This window comes from Xiphophorus couchianus, chromosome 18, assembly GCF_001444195.1.
Source record: "Xiphophorus couchianus chromosome 18, X_couchianus-1.0, whole genome shotgun sequence".
NCBI lineage: Eukaryota > Metazoa > Chordata > Actinopteri > Cyprinodontiformes > Poeciliidae > Xiphophorus > Xiphophorus couchianus.
Genome location: NC_040245.1, coordinates 21675156 through 21700319, shown reverse-complemented (window position 1 = coordinate 21700319; position 25164 = coordinate 21675156). Strand labels below are relative to the sequence as shown.

Here is a 25164-nt window from a genome sequence, read left to right as displayed (position 1 = left end):
TAACTACAATCCAATGTCATCTGTTTCAAAAGAAGTGTGACATGCTGATAAGAAGAAATTTTTTTAGCGAGACATAGAGACTATGAGACGAACAATAAAACCGGTTACTCAGCAAAGACTTAATTAGAGCTGCTCTTAAGGTTTTGTTTGGCCACTGAAATAGCACACATCTAATGAGGAGGTCAGGAGAAAACATAGAAGTTAGTTAGTCATTCCTACTTATTGCACTTAGAGTACATATTTTATTTATTTTTTTGTAATTTTGATTATTATATCTTACGGATAAGGAAAGTCGTAAATTCAGTGTGTCGTAAATTTAGGCCATTGCATTTAATTGACAAAAAATATCTATTTTAAACAGAATTGTCAAGCTTCTGCGATCTATGTTTACTTCCGTGAGCTATATTCTTAGCTATAGGTGCTATTGTATGAATTGCTGCATGGAAACAATCTGTCTGCAGCATTGTTGGAAGCCCAGGTTGCTTTGATACGGGCTTCCAGGTAATGTGCATCCTTGTATCTGCTGTTTTTCATCTACCTCTTGACAAAAACTGATCGATTCTCTTTAGGTTCAGGTCAGATCAGGTTACTGGCCAATCAAGCTGAGTAACACCAGGGTCGTTGAACCAGCTTTTACTGCCTTTGGCAGTGTTGGCAAATGCCAAGTCCTGAAAATGAAATCAGCATCTAAGCTAAGCTTGTCAGCTGAAAGAAGTATGAAGTGTTCAAAAATCTTCTTGTAGATTTCTGTGTTGACTGCTGACTTCAGAAAACACAGCTGATCAATACCAGCAGATGACATGGCACCTGAAATCATAACTGCATGACAGTGACATTTTACACAAAGCAGATTCTTTACCTCTTCACGCTTCTTCCACTCTGAGACTTTGATGTCAAAATAAAATTCAAACCTTAACCTTTGCTAATAAAAGGGTTTTGGATCACTGAGCAACACGCTTGTTGTCCAGGTGTAGGATACACAAACTCCAGTTTCAGTCCACTCCTTGTAAAGTTCTAACAAATTCTTGATTTTGCTTGTCAATCCTCCGTAGGCTGCAGTTTTACCTATATTTACTGATTAACTTTTTCCTAACTCACTTATTTCTTTCTCTTAACTCTCTGAATATGAAGTTTTATAATGCATGAGTTTCACTTTTTGAAATAAGTGACTAAAAATAGAAAAACTTTCACAAAGTATTCTGCTCGTTTTAGATGTACTTGTATATTGTTTTGTATTGCATTCTTAATCATTCATACATTTCTAGCAGGTATTGTCTTAAATCAAAGAATTCTTACCCCGTTTTGTTTCTCCTGTGCCTCTGCTTCAGGGAAAGAGTCCAGACATCTGGTTGTCCCGTCACAAGTTAATTTATACCCATCGGTTCAGTGATGAAATACCCGCCAGCACCTCCTCTCTAGCCATACTGGAACAAAATGATCATTATTTACACCCACAGATACTGACAGAACACATTCAGGACCTGCAAGGAAATGGCATGCTTGCTTTTGCAAAAATTCCTTGCATCACAGGCTTGACACTTAATCTTGATAATAGCACAGGATTGCAGTCTTTCACAGCGCTGCTGAAATGTATTCAGTTGCCAAAAGGATTATCATTTCCCTTCAGGGGTCAGTGACAAGGCTGCAGTCAGTGACGCACTAAAGCCTCGGATGTGTGTCATCTCTCAGAGGAAGGTCTCTTATTACAGAAGAGGAAGAGTTAGCATGGCGATGGTTAATTTTATTCACTTATAGCCTTTTTTGTAACTCTACCGATCTGTCCTCAGATGTGAGCTGTTGTAGCAGAAACCTTTTTGCTACCGTACTTTAGAATTGCCAATTGTATTTGGACGGACAATTTTTCCACAGAGTTCAAAGGACTCGGCTGAAGTTTAAGTTTGATGAGAGAGAATGCCAAAGACTGAGATGTGAGTCCTGACTGAAGTGGCACTTTAGTTGCGAACACAAAGTCTTACATTTGAAACTCGACTCAGGCTCAGTCTCTCATGAATAATCTTTATCTCAGGGAGCGAGGGGTGAAAATAATCCAACAGGTGAAAGTTATTTGAGAAAATGATCAATGAGGACATCAGATCTTACCAAGTTCCAAGGGCTGATTGACACAGTGACATTACACATCTCTTCTATGGTTTCAACAAAAGGTGCATGAGTTAGACATCCAAGCTCATCTGTTATTATTTCATATTACAGCTAAACAGGAATCAAGATGTAGACAGCGCCTGAGATGTGCACATAATCCAGTTAGAAATTACATTTGTTTTCATAATCAGACTGTGAGCACTAAATTGTTCATGACAGCTTGTTTATGTTTATTGAAGCTATGTAATAACGGCCGCATGAAGCTTTTTCTTTCTAAACATGCCAAAAGAGATTTCAAAGCTGTGATGCTTAGGTCTAACTGAGAACAGTGGCTCCTTGTGGCCAACTGAAGTCACTGCAGCCTCTCAAGAGCAAAACTGAAGTACTGGCGCAGTTTGAATCCAATGTGAACAATTAAACTGCAGCGTTGAACATCGTCAGTCATGTGACAGGGGTGTTAAAAGCTTAAACACTTTGCTTCAAATGACTCCGACTCAGGAGGAGCAAGACAAACTCCACAGTGTTTGTCCATTAAAAACATCATTAAACCAAGATATTTTTTTGAAGTGAAAGACACTAAACAAGTTAATATACTTAACTTGTTTATGTGCTCACTGCTTAGTTGTCATTATTACAAGGATTTTTTTTTAAATAGAAGCACTTCCTGTTTCATACATTGAATTTGGCATTAACAGGTATCAACCTAGTTAACTTTAAACTTTAAACCCCAGCTTTTAAGTTGTTTGTATGTTTTTTCTTTACATGAACTGCATGCGTTAAAAAAGATAAAGATGATCATAAGTTAGAATTAAGGATAGCAATTTGGATTCATGGTATACATCTGGTTTGGTTTAGCCAAATAAATGGCTTGCTATCATTTTAAATACAAATGTTTCAGAACATTATGCAAGATTAAGTGAATAAACAGGAACTTGGGATCCGTCCCACTCACTTACACTTATGGAGGGCATTAATATGTCACAACAGCAAAGGTCAAGATTAAATAGAGAATAACTTTCCTGATGGTTCAGAAGGCCCATTTAGGAAGGCAACAATTTTGCATCACTCTTTACATAGGACATCTCCACTTATACATTGCATTATCAGTGGGTAAAGCTTTATAACTAAAGGCGACACAAAGAAAATTGTATAATATTTGCATTCGTAAATGCCACATAAAAACCCCCCACAAATACTGGAAAGCTGTACGTCCACCTGAGGGATAAGTGCTCTGCAGAGGAAAAGATTACAGCTCCTCTATTTCTGTCCTACAAAGCTCTTTAGCAGTCTTACCATTATGTGTCTGGAGCTGCGAGCGCGAGGCGTGTGTGTTTCATGAGCCTGAGAGACTTCTGCAAACGGACATAATCAACACTGTCTTCACATTGCCTTCCCCTGAGAAGTCCTCTGCTGAATTGCATGCCTGATTGCGCAGACTTATTTCTGCATGGACTTTTAACTTTCTGTTAGCTGAACTGAGGACTGCAACAGAAAGCCAAGACCTTAAGGAATATTAAAGACTCAAATAATAGTGGTCAAGATGTTGATCACAATGCTAACGGCCATGTATGTGATGGTGAAAGTTGTAGAATCGGTAAGCTGATTTTATTAACATATGACTTACTGATAGACTGCTAAAGATCTGTGTTGAGAATCGTAGTTGCAGCAGTTCAATGCATACAAAATACATATTTTCTCTTCTCCAAATAATTTCTTTATGGAACTGAATTTTAATGTGACTTGCTGAAGGAAACTATTGCTGCAACCATTAATTTATATATCTTGCAGTGAGTTGCATCAGTTTAAATCTGACTTATTCAATTAACATAAAAAAACTCTGTGTGATTTGTCAGATATTTGCAATAGAAATTGTCTTCCAAGAAATGGAGATTCACTTTCAAACTTCAGAGTGTTTCGAAAGGAGGAAGAAAACACTCAAAAGTAACTTCTAACCCAAGCCCCCTTCCCTTTTTTTTGCTTTTAGATTGGGGTCCAATTTGCACAGAAAGACGAACCTTTGCCTTACATGGTATCTCAGCCTTTGCCCTGGCAGGTTCACTCTGTCTCTCACAGCCGGAGGAGCAGCAAAGCAGAACAGGTTAGTCTTAACAAGCTTTCCGCTTCATTATTGCTGATGCTTTCTTACTACCCTCAGTTACCAAATTTATTTCTATGCATGTATCCAAATCCTGTCTTCTGGATTCCTTCAAAGTGTCTAGTCCACTATATTGTACATATGACTGCATCGGCTGCCCCTCTCTTCGCTTGGCTGGGTTTTCATTTTCATGAATTCCTCAGTCCAGTGCTCTGTTACTTTAAGATAAACCACGTTGAAAGTTCACCAGCCAGCCAGAGCTCAACGTCATAGAATGGCAGCTCCTCATAAAATCACAAAAGTTTGACTTTAGTGGGATTTGCACCACAGGCAGCACCAGATATGTTCCCCAGTACAAATATGTAATTAAATTATGGGCTAGAATTTGTTTACTTTTTGACATTGTACTCCACCACAACTTTGTGTCCATAAACACTAATGGGCTGTGTAACACAATAAAGTATTTTATTTGTGTATTTTTTAAATACGATTATATTTGACTTTAGAAAAAATTACTTTCAAGAGTCTGATGAATCGTTACCTATAAGTCCATGGACATAAACTGGACACCTGCAAAGTCTCAGTTTGCTATCAAGCTGAAAATTTTGAAAACGTTCTTGGGGAAAAAAACACACACACAAAAAACAAAACACATTTTGTCAAGCTTCAAAATATCTGATGCCAAATGACTGACAATCTGAATAATTCTTAGCACCTCTCTTGTACCTTTGGTGGAGTTTTAGGGGCCTGATTTGAAAGATACCTCTGTGATTGCTTGACAGCATAAGAAAAATAATTATGGACTAAATCTGACCGCAGCTTCATTTCACTTGTACCTGAGTGAGAGCAGAGTGCACACCTTTTTGTTAGTGTCACAAAACCGGTGTTCAAGCTGAATGCAGGCACCTAGCCAAATTTGCTAGGTAAGAATGCCAAGACGGGACAGTTCTCCCACTCTGGCTCCCCCGCCAGTTCTCCACTTGAGCTGTAATCCCTATCAAGAGGATTTGTGTGTGAGGTCATTATTCAAGCTCTGGATAAAAAAAGGGCACATGGGTAAAGTCACACATGCAGCTACCTGATGCAAAAAAGAGCAGCCCGTTTTTACGGCGTCAATGGATTCTACGAAAGCTAGCTCGATAAGCTATCCATGTGCTCAATCACTTCTGTATTCAAAAGAATGTGAACAATGTGTACTGCTACTTCCAGATAACTTTGTGTGTTTTTATCTGTTGATCAGATGGAGGCTTTAGTTTGTACGAGCTTTCTAACAGAGGTTTTTTGCTTTTGCAGTTTGACGGCTTCAGGAGGAACAGCATAGGCGTATATAGAAAGAGTAAGTCTCAGGACACTGACAGTTTACACTACCATGATTGGCTGATCTTTAAAATGGATTTTTGAATAAGCCCAACTTTTTTTTTTTTTTCAGATTAAAACTTATGCTAAAATAATAATAATAAAAAATCTCATGACACAATTAGTCACAGAATCACTCAAAACATTTTTTGGATTTCATCGTTATTTCCTTCAACTCTCTTGCTTCCTTTCATTCTCAGGCTCCTGTACCAGCAATGGCACATGTGGCACACCATCAGTTCCTCCTCTTAGCCCTATTGAAGTTGAAAAAGCAGCATCTACCATCCAGAACCACTTCAGGAAGTTCCAGCAGAAAAAAAACAAGACCGACAAATAGATGAATGGTGAGGGTTGGTGTGTTGCAGGTGCAGTTACTTTCAAAGGCTACAGGAAGCAGGTGGGCCATGTTGATTCACCTCAGATTAAACATAACAGCCTGTACGCTGTATACATGTATGCTGAAATTAGTTCTGAAAATATATCGCAGGAAACCAAGCAGTAACATAAAGCAGTAGCCTTTATGACAAACAAATTTTGTAGCGTCATTAAGAATTCAAGATGACAATTGATGTGAATTTGTGTGTCTGAATGAATGGTTTTCATGTGCATTGCTGCCAGGTGGACTGTTAAAATGTGTGTATTTTTTTAACATGATGTATGACTTGTTTTAAAAACGTGGCAAAAACTGTGAACATATTTTCCTTTCAAAGCATCCTTGTTGAATTTTAAATTCAGGATATAAATAAAATCGTCAAAGACTTTGTTGGATGTTTCTCTCTGATGTTTTCCTTTTTTTCTCTTTTATACTCATTTACGAATGTAAAGAAAATTGGCTTAAAATGGCTGGATTTCACAATCACATTAAACTCCAGCTCTTGCAGAACAAGAGGCGAGGGAAAACCTTATGGCAATCACCTTTGCACACTCGCTCACATACTGATACTCAAAGGCAAGTTAAGAGAGACAAATTTAGCTTGTGGAATCCCCAGAGAGAACTCACACATACACAGGGAGAACATGCACACAGAAAGAGCCTGGGCTCGGATTTGAGTCCAGGATCACCGGACTTCAAGGTAACAGTGCTAAACAGGTGCACCAAGACATTCCTGGTCTCAGTATGGGGCTGGTTACACTGCAGCGACACAAAATGTGATATGTATTTTTCCATTCTGACGACTTTGATCAGGAGTTTGTTATATATATTCAACAGCTTGTCTTGACAAAATAAAATTAAACGATGAACATGTTTTTACACGTAAGCAATTTCACTGAAATTTATTCGTTTTTGTCTCGATGAGTATGGTTTTCACAAACTTGCCATTTCCGACTTTTACTTACTTTACCGGAAAAAATAGAATAAACAATCAAGGTATGCGCAGCATACGTTTAATCTCCCTGTTATTTTAGCATTGCTACTAAATAGACCTGAAAAAATAAACATCATCACAGTTTATAAAAAGATAGCTTTATTGCACAAGGTTTTAAGTACTCTTCTTTTTTTCCCCCCCGCTTTTGTTTGTTTTGATAGAAAAGAGAATGTAGGGTTAAACACAAGCAATTGCAAACTGAAGCAATGTTTCCCAATAAAAGTTCAAAGAACAACTGCTGGATTCTTAAAATTCATATTTTTTTTATTAATGTCTGTTCATTTCACCTCTTCCCCTTTTTCTCTTTTATAACCAGGAAAATTTCAGAACATGCAACGCTGCTGCCCCTCACCCAAAAAACTCATTGACAAAAAAGGACCTCTAGATAAAAAAAAAAACAACGAAAACAAACAAAAAAAATCCTGTGAAGTAAAAACAGAAATAAAAATTAAAACTATGCAACAAAACGCCCAATAAAATCAAACAACATCATTAGTTAACATTGCATGGTCCATTCAGACATGTTGTATCTGGTCCATGGATGAGGATAAAGCAGTTATTTGTTTAATTCTAAGTTTTCATTGAATCTTCATCACATCACCTGTACTTCAGAGTTTACATTGTGCCCTGGTTGCTAGTGAAGATGTCGAAAATAGTAGTCATTTATACAAAACACTTTTCATATGTACACAAGTCCTTTCTTATGGTGTAGAAATCATTGTATAAAGGTGGACAAAGGCTACAGAGGAGGGAAGGGGAGAAGTTCTGATTGGTTGACAGATGTAGAAAAAAAAAAACACCGATGTAAAATATAGGCAGTATGCAGGTCAGTTTGAAAGCATGTTGTATCATTTTAAAGAAAAATCCACCTAATATAAATATAAATTACACATCATGTAGCTGCAGTTATAGGCATGAATTTGAGACATTAAATGACATTTTTTAATTATACGTTTTGAATTCAACATTCAAGAAATGTTGAATTATTATACAACACGTCTATGATGTAAAAATTTTAACTGGATAAACGGGTTTCCATGAACAAGGTCAAAATTACCCATTCATACTCAGACATACCATCAGACTACCACTAATATTTTCATAAACAATCCTAAAGTTGAAAGGGAAACAGTTTTCAAAGCCGTCATCGAGGTCCTGCTGTGATTCTGGGTGGATATTTAACATCTCTTTTTCTTTTGAAAGTTTAATTTATGTCCAAGTTTCAAACATCAACGCACAAATAATTCTTGTTCTTGTGGTCAAGTAGCTCAGTGTTTGCCTCTTCTGACCACTTTCTCCAGAGGCCACTTGGCCCGTCCATCTGGGCACCTAAAAATTCAATTTATGGAGCAGGGACCTCTTTTCCAGTTTGTGTATAAAGCTAACCTTCAAGAGCTGCTGTGACTTTACCTTCTTGAGGTATTTTACTTAGAGGAAGGTCATCGGCAGAAACTCAAAATACTGCACTGCCATCCACCCTGAACCATACAAAGTCATCTTGATGTTGACAAGCAGCATATGGTTTCTATGCAGCTACCAGGTGAGATTTTGCCAAACAATACAGAGGAGTTACGTAGATTTGAGAAAAGCCACAATAAATGGAAACATGTTCACCCAGATCCTTTTTTTTTTTTTTAAATCACTGAAGTTTAATGTTGTATTGTCAGTCCGTCTTGAAATAATTAATCTAAAGCCTAAAATTAATGGGATTTATACATTTATTGCAACCCTATTAATATTGCAGTTCTATTTTAGTGAACTTCCCAAATTACAGTGATTACAAAAAAAATTGGAAATAAATCTCAAATTTACACAAATTGTGTGAGTCTAATGAAAAAGTTGTTTTTTGGTTAATAGAGAAATATTAGTTCACACACCATTTCAATTTGCAGTTAAGATGGGGTGGAAATTTCTTTGAAAAGCAATACATTCACTTTAAGCAAACTGACTGAAAATTGGAGGGAAAGCATGTTGGTAGGATTTTTATTTCATCTGTCTAACCAAAATCCATATAGTTGGAGTAAGGAAGCCCTTTGGGGGAAAAAAACAGGCTTAATCCTTTTCCAAACTCATACTTTTTCTCAGGACAAGTGTTTGCATAACTTAAAATGAAAAAGGCAAGTAAATGCATCTTAACACTACGTATAGAAATCAACACATATCCATTCTTCAATTCCAAAATACATTTAAAAAAAATTAATTCTTACAGTTATCTGCAGTAATATCTATCACTGGCCTGGAGAAATACGCAACCTGCTTGTGTTCTTTAGTTGTAGTTTGGTAGTGGCGTTGAGTCTGTGAACACAAATATTTGGAAGGTACAATACAACAAACCACAAGAGGCTCAATCACTTTATAAGCTTTTCCTTTTAACCGTTTTCTTTTGCGACACCACACTTCCTGCACTATCTGAGACCACAATAAACCAGCAACACATCTCGCACTATATTTTCACTTTCCTGTGCTTGTCCTTCTCAAAATCACACGGGAGTTAACGTCTCATTTCTCGAGTCCCAGTTTCACCAGTAACTTTCACACCACTTTCGTTCTCTCCAAGGTCTTCCATCCACAGCTGTGCTACCCGTTTAAACCTCCCGTCTTCCTGTTTCGTTATCATTTAGTGTGATGCTTCACTCGGAGCGATTGTCTTGTGATCTTTTAATATATATTTTCAATTAGAACGGCTTTTATATGTCTCTGCTCTTTATTCATATATTTGCTATATATTTGAATAGAAATATATATGTACATACTTTTTTTTTTTTTAAAACAAACATATATGATATCTTTTTTCTATTGCGAGAGCCCTGATGTTACGTTTTACCAATGCAAAACTTTTGGAGCAACTCTTTTCTTTCTTTTTTTTTTTTTGGAACAATTATTGTTATGAGATTACAAACTTTGGGATAAGAAATGAAGAATGAAAACAAAAGAGGAAAAAAAACCCATTTCAACCATAGTATTAAAATGTAAATTCAAAAAAGTTGGAGAAACTTGATTTTTTTTTTAAGCAAATTCTTCAGATTCTTTTAACACTACATAATTTCATTGTGTGTTCATTTATTCAAAATCATACAAATACATTTCTCAAAAATTTGCTGAATGCGCGCATTCAAACCGTCACTGAAAGTTAAGCATTTCTGCACAGACGTGGATAAAGGATACCTCTTGTTCGGTTGGTCTGTCTTTGTCTGGCCAGCATGCTAGCAGTACATCACAGTGACACTGTATGAATGTGATGGGGGACGGGGCAGGAGGAAAGGAGAGTGGATGATGGAAGTGTTGTGAAGGCGACAGTGAAATGATGGGATTGTGAACTGCAAGGGAGATTCCTAAAAATATGTTTTATTTTTGTCCAGATAAAAGTAAATATAACTAAACAGGACCCTCTAATGCCTTGCAAAACTATAAATACTCCTTTAACTTTTTTCATATTTCCTTAGATGCGACCTCAAACCTGAATGTAGTTTTTAGAGATTTAATGTGATAAACCAACACAAAAGCAGCATATAACTGTGAAATGGAAGGAAAACGATACGCAGTTTTGAATTAGAAAATCTAACTTGTGAATATTTCAGCTCTGGATGTGTTTAATGTAGTTGTTCCACAGGGAGATAGGCTCAAGGGTCTTGCAACTAATCTCAAGTTTTATTCCTAAAGCACCCTGTACTTTTCTCAAAGTACAGGGACTAAACCCTGAGACACTTCCCTCTCCATGCAATGAAATTACATCCTAACAACACAGTTACCGTTATCCACAGGGGGAAATTCATATGTGCAGTGTTAGTTTGCACAGAGTTAAAATCTGGTCTCATCCCAAATTAACCGTCTTCAACAGAAACTGCCAGGATATCTTATGGCTTTCTTTAAGCAATGGCTCTCTTCTCATTCCTTGACATTAAATGTCAAATTTGCTAAATGGCAACTAATATTTGTCCTGGTAAAAGTGTTTTCACCTGAACTGTGAATCTCGGTAGCTTTTCCAGAGTTACCATTACGCAGGAAGCTCGTTGTAACTGAGCCAATTTGCTGCTTCTCCGATGATGCTCTCCTTGTCCCTGTTATCAATTTAGGTGGACATCCATGTCTTGGAAAGGTTTATGGGTGTGTTGTCTTCTTTTATGCTTTTAGATAACTCAGCTTTAAACTGCTCTGAAATTTTAACCTTGCCCTGTCAGTTGTGTTCCTTGGTCTTCATGTCGCTATTGGTTTATTTAACTTCTCTAACAAGTTCCGCACCGAGTAGCAACATGCCGTCATTAAATTATGACAAGTTAATTATTTTCTCATTAAGTCAGTTCTGTAGCAAATTGGTTCATTGGATTTTACTTGGGGGCATTAGCATAAAGCGGGTTGAATATAAATGGAATCCACACTTTTCACAACAATATACATAAAAAATTTTATAAATCTGGGTATCATTTTCTTTCCTCTTTACAATTATGTGCTACTCTCTATTGGTCTATTACCTAAAGTCTCAATAATTTTTTTAAAAAGTTGGCTGTTGCAATGTGACAAAATGTGAAATAAATAAAGGGGGGTGAATACTTTTGCAAGGCACTGCATTTCTAATCCTCAAATAAAAGCTTATGTCCTTCATTAGCATTTGTATAACTCACCTACACCATGTTGTTAGCAACAGATATCAAATCTTAAAATAAAAAAATACTAGAGTAAATTAAATTTAAATTGAGTTAAATTGTCAGCATCATCGTTATCATTCTGTGTTTTCATAGGTACAAAAAGAAAAAAAAATGGGGAGGGTTTGTTTTGTTTAGACACAGACGTCTGCCCGAGAATTCAGCATACAGATTGGTTTTAAAAAGGTCCATTGTTGGTGTGTGCCTGCCACATGTACACATATATATTTACACATATACATCCACACACACACGCCCGCACACCCCCACACTCACTCACTCACTCACTCACAACATTTCTGTTACTTGGATCCTTTCAAACTGTTTCCTAGTGCACATGGGGTTATACTTCCATCGTCTGAAAACAAACTTAAACCTTTTTGGATAAATAAAAAAAAAAGAATCTAGATTTCACTCAATGATGCTTGACATTTTTAGCTCCTCTTTCTATAAAATCTTCCATTGTGACCGCAATGCTGGGTCATCCATTGCATGTACAAGAGTCATTCCTCTGCCTCTAATGTATGGATCTATGATGGACTAACCTTACAGAGCCAAAGTAACACAGAGGCTGGGGATTTGTGCATACAGCAAAAGCATTCTGCCATGGCACAATGCTGAGATATGAACAAATCTTCCATCAGAGAACATAAAGGTTACATATTGTTTTTTAAAAAAAGAAAGAAAAAAAGAAACGTCAACACACATCTTAAGCAACCTGGTTCAATCTACAGCTGTCTTGTTATAGAAAGCAAGACAGTGCAAGTTAAAAGCATTTTGTGCATAAGTTCTGTGTCCTTGCCTGAAAATGAAGATAGACTGAACAGATAGATCATTTTTGTTTTGGCAAGTGATTTCCAGGGTGATTTAAAAAATAGAAAGAGCGAGAGAGAGAGAAAGAGAGAAATTACACAAATATAACGGAACACAATCAGGCAGAAAGAAAGGCAAGCCCCTGTGCTGTGGACACCCAACTCTGACCCCTTGAAACAGTTGTGTTGACGGGAGCCCAACCAGCTCCCTGCAGGCTGGCACAGCACAGGCACTGACGGGTAAGCTGTGCATGTGTATGTTTGTCACCCCGATTCACCATAGAGGCTCCAGGCAAACGCTGGCTGAACCAGCATTGTATTAAGAGTTACAGTGACAGGCCTCGCTATTGGCAGGCTACACCAGTGTGTAGGACTTGGAGTAGGCTCCTGACCCCCCATCCCTCTGCTTCTGCAGTCTGCCTAATCCCGAAGAGCTGCTCTCCAGGAGAGAGTCTCTGGATCCTCCCATTTTGGAGGAGGAAGAAGAGGCACCTCCAGGGGTCGCCCCTGAGGTCCCTGCTGCCCCACCGCCAGAGGAAGATGATGCGTTCCCTGCAGCAGCGGTGGCTGCAGCGGTGGCTGCAGCGGCGGCAGCAGCACTCTGAGCCGCAGAAGCAGCGGAGCCAGGCATGGTGAGAGTCCGCTGGGGAAGCGTGGAGCTGCTGGAGCTAGCAGACAAGCCTCCACCGCCGCCTCCTGTTGCTCCTCCAGAAGACGCCCCAGAGGAAGTGAGGTTTGACAGGCCAGAGTGGCCCATGGTCAGAGCCTGTTGCTTTGCAGAGTCCATAGTCACGTGACGGCCCTGGCTGTGGTACGCTCGCTGGGCTAGGCCACGAATAGAGGCTTCACGTGGTGGAACTACTGGACATGGGTCATGGTGTTCTGACTGCTTTCGGAAAAAGGGATCGGACTTCATGTACAGGGGCAGGTTGCAGTAGTCGCCTGGAGAGGAAAAAAAAAGCTCAAATCTAACTTTAAGATCTCGCTCAAAGCAAAAGGCTATAAATGTTGAATTAAAAATTATCCATCTGAAGAAAATTTCAAAGATTTTCAGTGGCAAATTATGTTTGACTGTGGACATAAGACTTGCTGTGGACAAGGTATTTTAAATTGGACCCTTGAAGATGGACAAATGATGGAAGATGGAAAAAGACCTTCCTGTTTGAAAGGCTCTGTTCTGTTAATCATATGACATTTCAAACAATGACTGGAACATTATACTGCATTTCTGAGTGGTTTGACAAAACCATTTACTGTGTCTACAATTTGTATTATGTCCTTGCTTGGTATACATCATTGGAATCTCGAAAATTCAGCTGTCTTGTTATAGAAAGACAGCTGTACATAAGAAAATGCAGATGTACATGGAAAGGGTATCAAAACCATAGCATAGCATAACAGTACATAAGAGCACTAATGGGTTATAAATACGAATCATATTACCTTATTTGCATATATGCATAGATACTCTAAAATAAATGGGAAACATTATGCAGCGGCCACTTACTCTTGGCGCGGTGTGGAATGGGCACGGCTACATTCTTGCCACGATCGTAGTCTTGGGGTTTGGGCGGTGAGGCAGTGAAACGGCAGATACCGGGCTCTGATGGTGTGCTCATAGACGTCATACTGTCTGCGTTGTCATTGGTACCTGTAGTCATCTGATCAGATGAGCTGTCGGATATAAAGCACTCTGTAATCTCAAATTTGGCATGCTGCAGGTGTTCCTCCAGCTTTGCATGCTCGTAGGCTCTTGCCAGTTCTTCGTAGGTGGAGGAGGCACTCTCGGTGGACACCATGCTGTTGCGCCCCTTGTCTGTGACATAAGAGAAAGTACATTTTGTCCAGTATTTTATGCACTCAAGTGCTCAAAAATCACATTCTCCTCCACTCCTCTGCACAGTTTATTTGATACTTGTTAATGGCTTCAAGTGTCATTTCACCCTTGTACCAACCTGTGTCCTGTGAGAGGCTGGCACTGTAGCTGTCACTCTCTGTGACAGTGATACCATGCTGAGAACCAACTGTGCGCCAGTCTGAAGTGAGAGTGCGGGCTGGCGTTGAAGCCTGACACTTGGTCAGAGTCCACTGACTGGAGTAGCGGTTCCTGATGCTGTGGGCTGACTTAACACTCTTCCTTGACACTGGGTCTGGTAGCAAGCAGAAAAAAAACAAACAAATAAATAAATGAGACGCACATATGAACAGACAGAGTTTACAGTCAAGAAAATGGATGAACATTTACAGAAAAAACAAAAACAAAAACCACAGCCTAACATTTGTGAACCAATATTTGTCCCCAATACCGTGACAAAAAGTTGATATGTGACAAGAAATTGAGCAGAAAAGCAGAAAATTTTCACAGTCGATGTTTATACCAATTACTCTATGATAAATATGGCATTTGCAATAGAGGTTTCTGGTAAAATGAACAGTGATGGAAAAGAACACATACTGGTTCCTGGTCTGATGTCAGACATGTCTATCAAAGGACCTGTGTTTTGGATGAGGGCAGGGTGATGGACAGAAACACCAGTGCAGAAGCTCTGAGGATTCCCAGTTTGGTTGAACTCTGTGTCTGTCACAGGAATAGTGGCCTTGTCATCTCCTACAACAAGTAAAACGAATTTAGTTCATCAAACATACAAAGTTCCTAGTAACTGTTATTAATATACAGACTACTTAATCCAGTAAATGTGAAACATGCACAACCTTCTCATTGTTTTTTTTTGTTTTTTTCTCTCTCACCGATTTGCTTGATGCCTTCTTTGTCCTCAATTAGCAGCTGCACTCTGGGGATGTCAATGTGTAGCCGTGGGCCCTGTGGAGGTCCTTTCACTGGCGTGTCAAAGCTGCGGTTGTTTTTACTAATTCAGAGAAACAAGATTAGCATACACGATCACCTGTGTCTTTCAGAAAATTCATAAAGCTGACTTTCAGGGTAAATTTAAGTTTTTTCTTTACATAAATCTAAATAAAATGTTGGAATTTGGGTCACAAAATAATGTATCTCACCTGATGAGCATCTCTGCCAGACTTTTGGCATCTAAGAGAACAGGAAATATAATATACATATAGTTATATACATATAAATAATTATTCTTTTATTTGTTAATACATTTATATAATAGCCACAAGTCATTGTGATATTTTCTCTGTGCTTCGACGGGTCTCTTAGATGCAAATGTCTTAATTTTGTTTAAATGCACAACGGTGCCAACAACTACAAAATAGGGCCATGAGGATCAAATTCTGTTGTTTTTGATATGGGATTTCAAGGAAGGACAGGACAAGCTACATGAGTCTCAATTTTGATGTATTTATATCAGCTCTTTGTCCTGTTTAGCAGGGCAGTTTCTGGTGTCTGTCACTCAGTGTTAAACTATGATTTATGATGCCAGCATAATGAAACTCAGAAAACTCCACTATAGCTTCTGGCTTGGGATGGCTACCCAAAGACAATAAGTGGTCTACCTATGGCTTTCCCACTGAAAACTTTGTTGGACATGATCCTGTAGAAAATATCTGATTTCCCGGATCTGTGTCCTAAATCTAGGATCAATCTCAAAAACGTCAAAGCAATTTATGCTAATATATTTTATTTTAACCTTAAAACCGTGACCACGTATTTTGTAAATAACCAACTAAACATTGCGTTCAACACAATGCATAAGTGATGATGGCTCAAAGAATAAGTAGCTGCTATGTTTTGAGCTGAGAGATGTTTCCACTTTGATCTTAGTCCATCTCCTACCAGCTGCTAGTCTGAAGTCTTCAAAACCACGTAATCTGGAGTCATCTTATAAAGACTTCTCCTCAGGCTTGGTGATGACACTCAGTAATATGAAAGCTGTAGAATCTGGCACCACTTTAAGGTCAAAAACTACAGGTACAAAACATTTAAGGTAAAAAACAAAAAAGAAATGGCGAAAGTGTGACAGCAGTATTTGAGCACTTTGAGATTGCTGTGGCTAGCCATTAGCTTCTAACTATACTAGGATTAGGACCTGCTTTAGAGTTTCTTATCAACTCCAAACTGAAGGGCTATTTCACAGTTTTTAATTAGTTTGGTCAAAACATTTTACGATGCAGGCAACTTGCAGTATATTCATTATTTGTGAAAACAACAAACTAAGCAATGTGAAAACTTCCTGGCATTAAAACCACCTTTGAATCAGTTACTGAATACTGAAATGGACTGAATAATACTACAATAACTGCAAATTCTGTGGTTTTCTATATTTCTGAAAACAATTTTTTATTCTGCCCCCAAAAATATTGCTGAAATCCCACGAGAGGAAATCAATGTTGCTGCACCAATAATACTAAATAAAACTGCCAGGGTAAGATATGAACTGCTTTGAACATTGTAACGGAATCTCACTCTGCTTTACTTTTACTGTGTTAATGCGTTTTCTCTTTTCTCACACAGTCACTTACCTCGGAGTCTCTTCAGCCTCTTCTCTTTGCGTTTCTTGCGAATGGCGACAAACAGCAGCGCAACCCCAAGAGTCACCAGAATCACAGGACAGCCAATTGAAAACAGCTTCTTCACATCGTCATTTTTTTCCAAGGGGGACTTAATGGGAGGAATGGTGCCTGTATACAACCAGGAGGATATTGGCAATGTCTTTTTTGTGACTGTAGTATTTTAGGTCGTACTGTTAAAATAAAATGTTGACCAAAGATAATCACTCAAAACAAACAAAGAGAAAGAATATCTACTCACTGCCATCATAGTTGGGTGTTGAAAACTGAGAACTCTGGTTGCCACAGCCAGCACTGTTACATGCTTTCATCTTCAACTCATACCAGGTGCCTTCACGTAGTTCTGCCAGAAACACGTCTGTGGTGGCGTTGTTGCGGACATGCTGCCATGTCCACATACCTGTACAAATGCAAACTTTCATCTCAAGTTCGTTTTATTTTACTATGGGATTACTTGAAAAACTGTCAATAAAGGCTGCACAATCTTGATAAATGTGTCCTTATAGATGTTTTTTTAATTTTTTTTTTTTTTTATCAAGAACATATTTAGTAGTTTAAAAAACTGAAGAACAAATGTTCCACCTTTTGGTCTGAATTCCAGTGTCATTGAGGTGATTGGACAGCCTCCGCTGGCCCAGCCCTGCAGGTTGAGGCGAGCATGGGTGGAGTTGACGTAGGTGAAGATAGGCTGGTCCTTGTTGAACTGAGGTTCTGAAAAAGCAAAACACCAAGATGGATCAATTTATATTTGTCTATTGGCATAAATATCATCAGTTATTATGAAATAGACCAGCATTGGTGGTAGATGAAGTATTTTTACAACTAAGAAAAATCTAAGAATCCAGTGCCTCGTCCTCACTAAATGGCCTTTCAGCGAACGTCAATAAGGGACTTGCCAAATATCAAACTTCAGGTAGTATCTTCACAAGGTTTCTCGCTTTTGCCATGATATTAAGTCACCTATTTTGCATCACGGCATGTTCATCTCCTGAACACAGACCTCGTCTCCATCCTAAAGTCTACAGTATGACTGCTGGACATTCCTATGATGTTTAAACTTTAGTGTAATAGTTTGAATACAAATTTGGCACCTTTAGAGATGAGGAATTTGTCATCAAGGATGAACCAGACATGACGAGGTTAAATTGTTTTTCTTGATCACATAACTGATTTCTTTTTATTTCCCCATGATGTAACCGAAGGAAGCAGTGTGTTACGATGCTGCTTAAAAATACACCCACAGTTCCCCTCTACTGCACTTCCCTCCAACTCTGCATTCTGTTTCTATACTGTCTGACAGAACCTCGTTAATGCTCTTCTTTTTAAGTAACTTATATAACGTTGAAATTTACTACACCGTTATGCCCTCCTTTAAAGTCACTTTGGATAAAAGCATCTGCTAAATGTAAAAACATAAATTAAGTCATCAAAACAGTTATGACATCATCATTCTGGTGTTCAGAAATTGTAAGATATAGCAATCTTGGTGAATCTCAATTTCTGGCTTTTACTAAAGAAATAAAAAATATCTCCATCTCTCCTTATTCTGGCATTTAGCACAGAGAAATAATTTGTGGTTATCATAGCTGTTCCGAAACAGGAAGTGTTTAATTAAATCTCAGATAGTAACGAAAAAAAGGCTATGTTTTATCATACAGTGCAAGTAATCATCTGGTTTCAACTACATAACTATATATATTCCATTCTAATTAGTTTATTGATTATGTCACTGCAGAGTATTTGCAAACTTTGGCTCTGGTCAGTAAATTACATCTGTTTAATCGTCTCCTGCTCTCTTTTTCACATAAACTGGGTTTTATTCCCAGCAAAGCCGTTCACATATTTCCTCACTGAAGTTGTCAGAAAGAAAAATGAGTCTTACTTTGAGAGAAAATGTGCCCATTAGGACTACATTTTTTCTTAATCATGGCCACTACCGGTGCTACAGGAAACTGGTGTTTCTTGATACGACATCTAAGCTGTACTTGACTATACTTACTGTATCTAAGCAATGGTAAAAGAGCAAAGTCATAAGGGACTGAATAAATTAGACTGCAGTTTTACTTCTATGCTCAACTCTGCTGCATCTCCAAACCAACACCTACTATAACACTTTTAAATTCAAAGTTCTCGAAAAAGTTACTGTGAATACATGGGTGCTTGTTTATGTTAATGCACAGCACTAATGTAATTATAATAAAGCTTGTGCAAAAATAAGTATAACTTTAAAACTAAAGTTACATGCTACATACATGATAGCCCAGCTTTTAAAGGGGATCTTCCTTCTTTTTTACCATGATATTGTTTTCTCTTTTATATGTCTGTTAATGTTGCTGTAAATGTTTCAGATTCAACTTTTTCTGCCGCTACCTCGCCCGTGGGTCTTTGCCTCAATGATCTCGCTGATGCGTCCAGCTCCAACGCTGTTCTTGGCAGCCAGCTTGACTTTGTACCAGGTCCCACAGCGCAGGTTTTCCAGTTTAAATGAACGCTCTGATGAACTGATGAAAACATCTTTCCATTCTTCTGTGTTATCAACAGAATACTGTAGCACAAAGCCTACACGGAAAGAAAGGCAAATAATACTCATAATGATCCTTGTTCTTTTGTACCCAAGTCAAAATATACATCCAAATGGACAACATAGTGATTTAATGGGAAATTCTAACAGATTTGGAAAAAGTTAGGGAATTAGTTATTCTGATCTGATTTTTTACATCACAAAAAATGGCATTTTATGAGGGGTATATACAGTTTTAAGATCTGCTAACTATGATTACTTTTGAGTGCTTCTTATCAGCCCCTTCGAAATGTTATGATGTTGGTACCTTTAGTGTCCACCAGATGGCAATGAAAGACTACCCTTTGCTATCAGTAAAATCCAAATAGACAAAGTGTTGCTGCTTTCCATCTACGCCGCCATTAGTTACCTACAAACGCAAAGCCTGGGATGATGCTGACTGAGCATCTATGCAAATGCGGGTTTGCAATATGGTGACTGTTTTTATAATCAGCTTCCTTGCAGAGCCAGCTCCCTCCTGCTACGGGAGTATTTCTATCTATCCTCTATCTGTCTTTGCCTCTTTTTCATCTGTATGTAATTATGCATATCTGAATCACAAAAAAGTGTCCACTCTGTATTTTGTACTGTCTGCTTTCCCCTCATTTTCTTTCTAACAGATGGTGTGACAGAGTCCGAAGCATTGCATTGGTTACTGCGCATAATTTGAGCTGTGTTTTGAAGTTTTAAAGTCTGCCACAGAACAGAATAGCACAGCTACAAAGCTGTAATAACGCAAGAAGATACTAACTTAAAACTGATTTTAAAAGAATACTGATTTTGCCACCTTATAGTATTTGTAAATCTAGTTCTCAGTACCTTTTCTTTATCATTCCTGTGCAAACTGAATGGAAAACTCAGAACGAGCATAAATGTTTACTTTTGCCAATTTAGAATTAATGCAGAAATGTTTGTTTATGGGAACCTTGAGCATTGCCTTGCACAGATGGCCTTACAAGCAGGTAGGCATTCTGGTATTCACAAAAGATATACAGATGGGATTATGCATATATGCAGCACAGAACGATGTATGCAAATACCAGAGTGTGGAGCACCATTACTCGAAATACAAAACTGCACGTCCAGCAAACTGTTTTATTGCTTTCCATTTGGATGTGCACATTGAATGCACAAGAGTTTTTCTATTCGTTTGCTTGATTTTCTGAGGATTTCTTGTAGGTTGGTTAATGGTATGTAATAAAAAAAGGGTCAGATTTGGGTATGATAAACACTTAATGAAATCACTTTTGAAATCATAGTTCATTCTTTTTTTATTAACAAATACTACACAAAATTAAACCCTGGACAAAGTTATACACAATGTTAGAAAATGACCACACAGCTGATGTTTGATGTGTCATATAGGTAATAACTGCAGCATGAAATCAGACAGCTGAATCTGCAACACTCCCACCACCCCTCTATCCTGACAAATGGGATGAACAAAGACAGCAGCTGAAACTTCATTTGCATGCATGCCCATTCAGCCACACACACTGCAGCCTTCCACACAAAGAGATCACCAATAATACGATAATCAGATAGACACACAGTCAACAGGGAAGCATAAAAGCAGGACACCACTTGATGAATTGATGGATCAAACAAACACTAAAAATGTGGCAGGTAACAAAAAACATCAAAAGCAAACAGTGATATACAGAAAGAAGACAGTATGAATTTAGTGGTGACTTTTTCATCACATATAATCAAAAAGTTACTTATCAAGTAATTAATTTCATGCATTGTACACAGTAAATCCATCAAACAGAGAAATACATTTTAAGGGTTTATTCCTGTTAATTTAAAGAAAAGGGCTTGAATGTAAAGGAAACCCAAAATGCAGTTTCTCAGAAAACTAGAATGTTACATAACATCAATAAAATACTTAAATTGCAAAACTGTCAGTCTTCTGAACAGCATGTCCGTGAACTGTAAATTAAAGTGCTTCTGGAAAGTATTTACATCGCTTCAATTTTCTCACGTTTCGTTATGTTACAGCCTTATTCAGAAGTGTACAAAGTCAGTCTTCAGAGGTTTCTGCAGTTTAAACGTAGTGTACCTGTGGTCAATTCAGTTGAATGGACTTGTCTTGGAAAGGCACACACCTGTCTATATAAGTTGACATCATGTAAGGCCAGGTCAGAGGTCAAACACCAAGCGTAAAATCAAAGGAATTGTCTATGAACCTCAGAGACAGGTTTGTCGTGAGGCACAAATATGGGGAAGGATCCAGAAATATTTCTGCGGTTTTGAAGGTCCCAATGAGCTCAGTGGGCTCCATCATTGGCAAAAGGAAGAAGTTTGGAAAAACCAGGACACTTCCTAGAGCTGGCTGGTCATTTAAACTGAGCAATCGGTGGAGAAAAACCTTAGTCAGGGAGGTGAGCAAGAACCTGATGGTCACTAAGTCAGACCTCCACCATTCCTCAGTGGAGAGAGGACAACCTTCCAGGAGACACAATCTCTGCAGCGATCTATTGATGAGGCTTGTAAGGTAGAACGGCCAGACAAAAACCACTCCTTAACAAAAGATAAAGTATTTTTGAGTTCAATTGAATTTGAAACCAGGTACGATTCCATCACCAGACCACCAGTGAAGCATGGTGGTGGCAGAATCATTCTATGGGGACATTTTATTCTATGTGTAATGAAACTCTATGCAAAGAAATTCACTTTCTGAGATGACTGGCAAAATATATTGCTCCTTTATGCAATATTCAAATTCTTTGAGATGTAAAGGTTAACCAGGGCAGGGAAATGAGAAGGGGAAAAGTATTCTGAATCTTATAAAATTGTAAGAGAAAGAGAATGTAAATCTACATTTAAAAAATCCAAAATCCAACCAAAATGAATTAAAACAAGGAACTAACTAAAATGGTGAGAGATAAGGAAAAGAAAACACAATAGAGAAATGGTCAAAAAGAGAAAACAAACTGAAGCTAAAAGCAACAAGAGATCACAACAGAAGCGATGTGAATACGTTCCGGATGCACTGCAAAATCAACGTCTCATCTCTCTCTCACTAACCCAGTCTGGTGTCTTGACTTGTCATGTCAGCTGAATTGATCATTACAATTTATCACTGTGTTGGGACAACACAAAGAAACCCTTCGTTTTAGTACAGCAACTCACCTCTGATGGAGCTGCCTCCATTGTCCCCTGGAATCCAGGCGAGAGTAATGGAGGAGGTGGAGGTGGTGGAAACGGTAAGACGAGGCTGATCTGGAGGGACTGTAGAAGAGCATAGAGAGTTCAGAGCCTGTTCTTTCCTGCTCCGGCAGAATCATGGCTGCTCATGAACGGCTTGATCAATAGATTCTTTTTTTTTTCTTTTCATGAATGCCACATGCTGCAGCTGAACCCATATTCTCATACCTTGCACCAAAAGGTTGACTATGATGGTGTCGAAGCCCAATGTGTTGGTGGCTGTGCAGGTGTAATAACCAGAGTCTTCAGCTTTGACGGATCGCAGGACCAGCGTCCCATTGGCCAGAATGAGGCGCTGTCCATCAAGAGACACTGGGATTGCTGTGTCCTCACTAAAAGAAGTGAAGAAGCGATTATAAAAGAACAGTGACAGATGCACAGTACATGGGAAGGATGCTCACCTGTCTTTGGTCCATTTGATTGTAGGTGTTGGTTCACCTACGGAACTACAAGGCAGACGCACCTCCTTCATCCAAGGAGTGGTTACCGTACCTCCAAATGACAAGATTTTGGCAGGGGCTGTTCAACACAAAGAAAGATTCAAATGAAAGAAGTACATTTAATATACGTATAGAGAAATAGCTTGAGGTGACTCGAATCTAACATACAAAGATGTGTGAATAGTTTTATTAAAAAAGTCATCTCTTTTGTAAGCAATTGGTACACTCTTAACTATTTTAATTATTCTGCTGCCTTTACTTTATACCTCAATTAAAACCAGAAATAAGCTTGGAAAAAAAGAAAAGCCATCCTTCATTGTGGTACCATAAACCCAAACATAAAAATATTTGCATATATTTACAAAGTTAATTAAATTACATATTAAAGAATAACTGTTTTGTGTTTTATTAGTTGGGCCACATTTATTGGTTCTCCTGGTAATACTTTGTGCAGCCTTAATTTGGTGACTTTGTGTGGGATGTATGAGCTAATAATTTTGATTAATATAGTAACTTCTTGACTTAAGCACATTTCTTAATATGCTTAAAGTAATGGCTGCATTTTTATAAGAGATGTTTATAAAAAATTATGCTGGCGTAATGAATGATAAATGTATTTATTTTACTTCTAGAATTTTTTTCACATACAAATCCCAGGAAATTCATAAGAATTTATTATGTTATCCATAAAAAATGAAGAAAAAAAAGATGATTATTAGAGGACAGAGAGGGAGCATAGAGGACACAAAAAAACATCCTCTCTGGTTGCCACATAACCTCTTTTTTCAGTGCTACTCCACCACCTGCTCTCTCTTTTTCTTTCCCACATTTGGCGTCTAAATGGTTGTGCTCTAGTGCACTTATGTTAAGGTTAAATTAGGTATTGACTATTCTAGCCTGGAGGACACTGTTATTTTACAGCTGCTGATCAGATGAGCCCGGCACTCACACCAGCAAGCCAGCAAACCTTTGCCCTCGGAGGTCAGAAGGATGAGCAGATAAAAGAAAACGGACAGTGCATTCATACAACTTTTTCCACCTTTGAATCTGAAAGCCTATTGATTAACTGTAACTGACACGCTCATTTCCTAAACACACCGCCTCTATCTTGTTTTGCTTGGGAGTTCTCTCCACTCCCGTTTAGTCATTTTCTCTTTCCCCTTTTGCCTTCCTCCTGTTGTCTTTCCTGCTGGCTGTCTCCCCTCCTGATCATCTCCCTGGCTGGAGGCATTTTATCTGGTGCACTCTGAACTCCAAAATCAATAGCACACCTCTGTGAAGTCTTAACAGGCAGTAGCACAGAAGGAATCAAGAGAGAAAAAAGAAAAACCTCGATACAGTGAGCCGAATAAGGGGCAAAGTGAGAAGAAGCTGAGTGATATGAAGAAAAAACATCCTTCAGGAATCGTTGCTTTTGTTTCAAACAAAGTCAGCAAGAGGTTTGAAGAGCAGCAACTACTCCAGACTTAATAGTGTCAAAGTGCTACATGAGAATGAAAGAAGATGCAAGCAGTGAAAATCAATTAACACAGTAGACTCAAAGTAAATGTGTCAGAAATTGCTTTTAACATAATTTTTTATCTTGTAAAAACACCAGATAATGACAACTTTCTGCTGTCTTTCAAAGTATCACATCTGTAAATAATGGACAATATGGCTGCATAATTTGAGAATCCTCTCCAAAGCATGAATTACATGCGCGGCAATGATTTTTAAAATAGCGAAGCCCTTTAATTTAAAGAAAAAATTGAAGTTATTAAATCTTTCAGACTTGTGCTTGAAAGAAAGCAATGGAGCAAGACCTCTGACAAAGTCAGTATCAAGCCGGTATGCAGATTAAAGTTCTTTCAACGAGATGCCGGAGAAAATTCAGAATGAGTTTAAATTACGTGGTGGAGAACAGCTCTGTACTGACCCTCATTTTTTTGCTGCTGGAAAGAAGGCTGCTATACTTTTTCTTAGCTCTGAAGGAAAACAAACGTGGCTCTTGGGTAATATTTTTGGTCATGAATAACATGGACACTCATTTTGACAAGCTATAAGAAGCATGTATGTGAAGCAGGCAACAGAAGACTTGAGCAGATAGCCAAACAAAT

The 25164-nt window shown here is 38.2% G+C and overlaps 1 protein-coding gene and 1 long non-coding RNA gene across 5 annotated transcripts in view; one reads left to right on the top strand and one right to left on the bottom strand.

Moving 5' to 3' along the window:
- Positions 1–1619: 1619 nt before the first annotated feature.
- On the top strand, positions 1620–7360 carry LOC114161952 (uncharacterized). Its single transcript, XR_003599111.1, has 4 exons — positions 1620–3694; positions 4085–4198; positions 5489–5531; positions 5752–7360. It is a non-coding gene; the product is annotated as an uncharacterized LOC114161952 (long non-coding RNA).
- dscaml1 (Down syndrome cell adhesion molecule like 1) overlaps positions 7165–25164 on the bottom strand; it is a 111334-nt gene continuing 93334 nt past the window's right edge. For 3 of the 4 annotated variants that reach the window (XM_028045646.1, XM_028045649.1, XM_028045648.1), the window contains 13 exons: positions 23030–23147; positions 22797–22960; positions 22554–22652; positions 19229–19417; positions 17441–17569; positions 17100–17258; positions 16811–16969; positions 15386–15416; positions 15119–15237; positions 14826–14978; positions 14326–14520; positions 13878–14186; positions 7165–13312 (listed from right to left, as the gene is read on the bottom strand). In XM_028045646.1, coding sequence (XP_027901447.1) covers positions 12726–13312; positions 13878–14186; positions 14326–14520; positions 14826–14978; positions 15119–15237; positions 15386–15416; positions 16811–16969; positions 17100–17258; positions 17441–17569; positions 19229–19417; positions 22554–22652; positions 22797–22960; positions 23030–23147 — 2411 coding nt within the window. In that variant the 3' untranslated portion in view covers positions 7165–12725. The remainder of the gene's footprint in view (positions 13313–13877; positions 14187–14325; positions 14521–14825; positions 14979–15118; positions 15238–15385; positions 15417–16810; positions 16970–17099; positions 17259–17440; positions 17570–19228; positions 19418–22553; positions 22653–22796; positions 22961–23029; positions 23148–25164) is intronic. The other variant, XM_028045647.1, reaches the window with a different exon arrangement.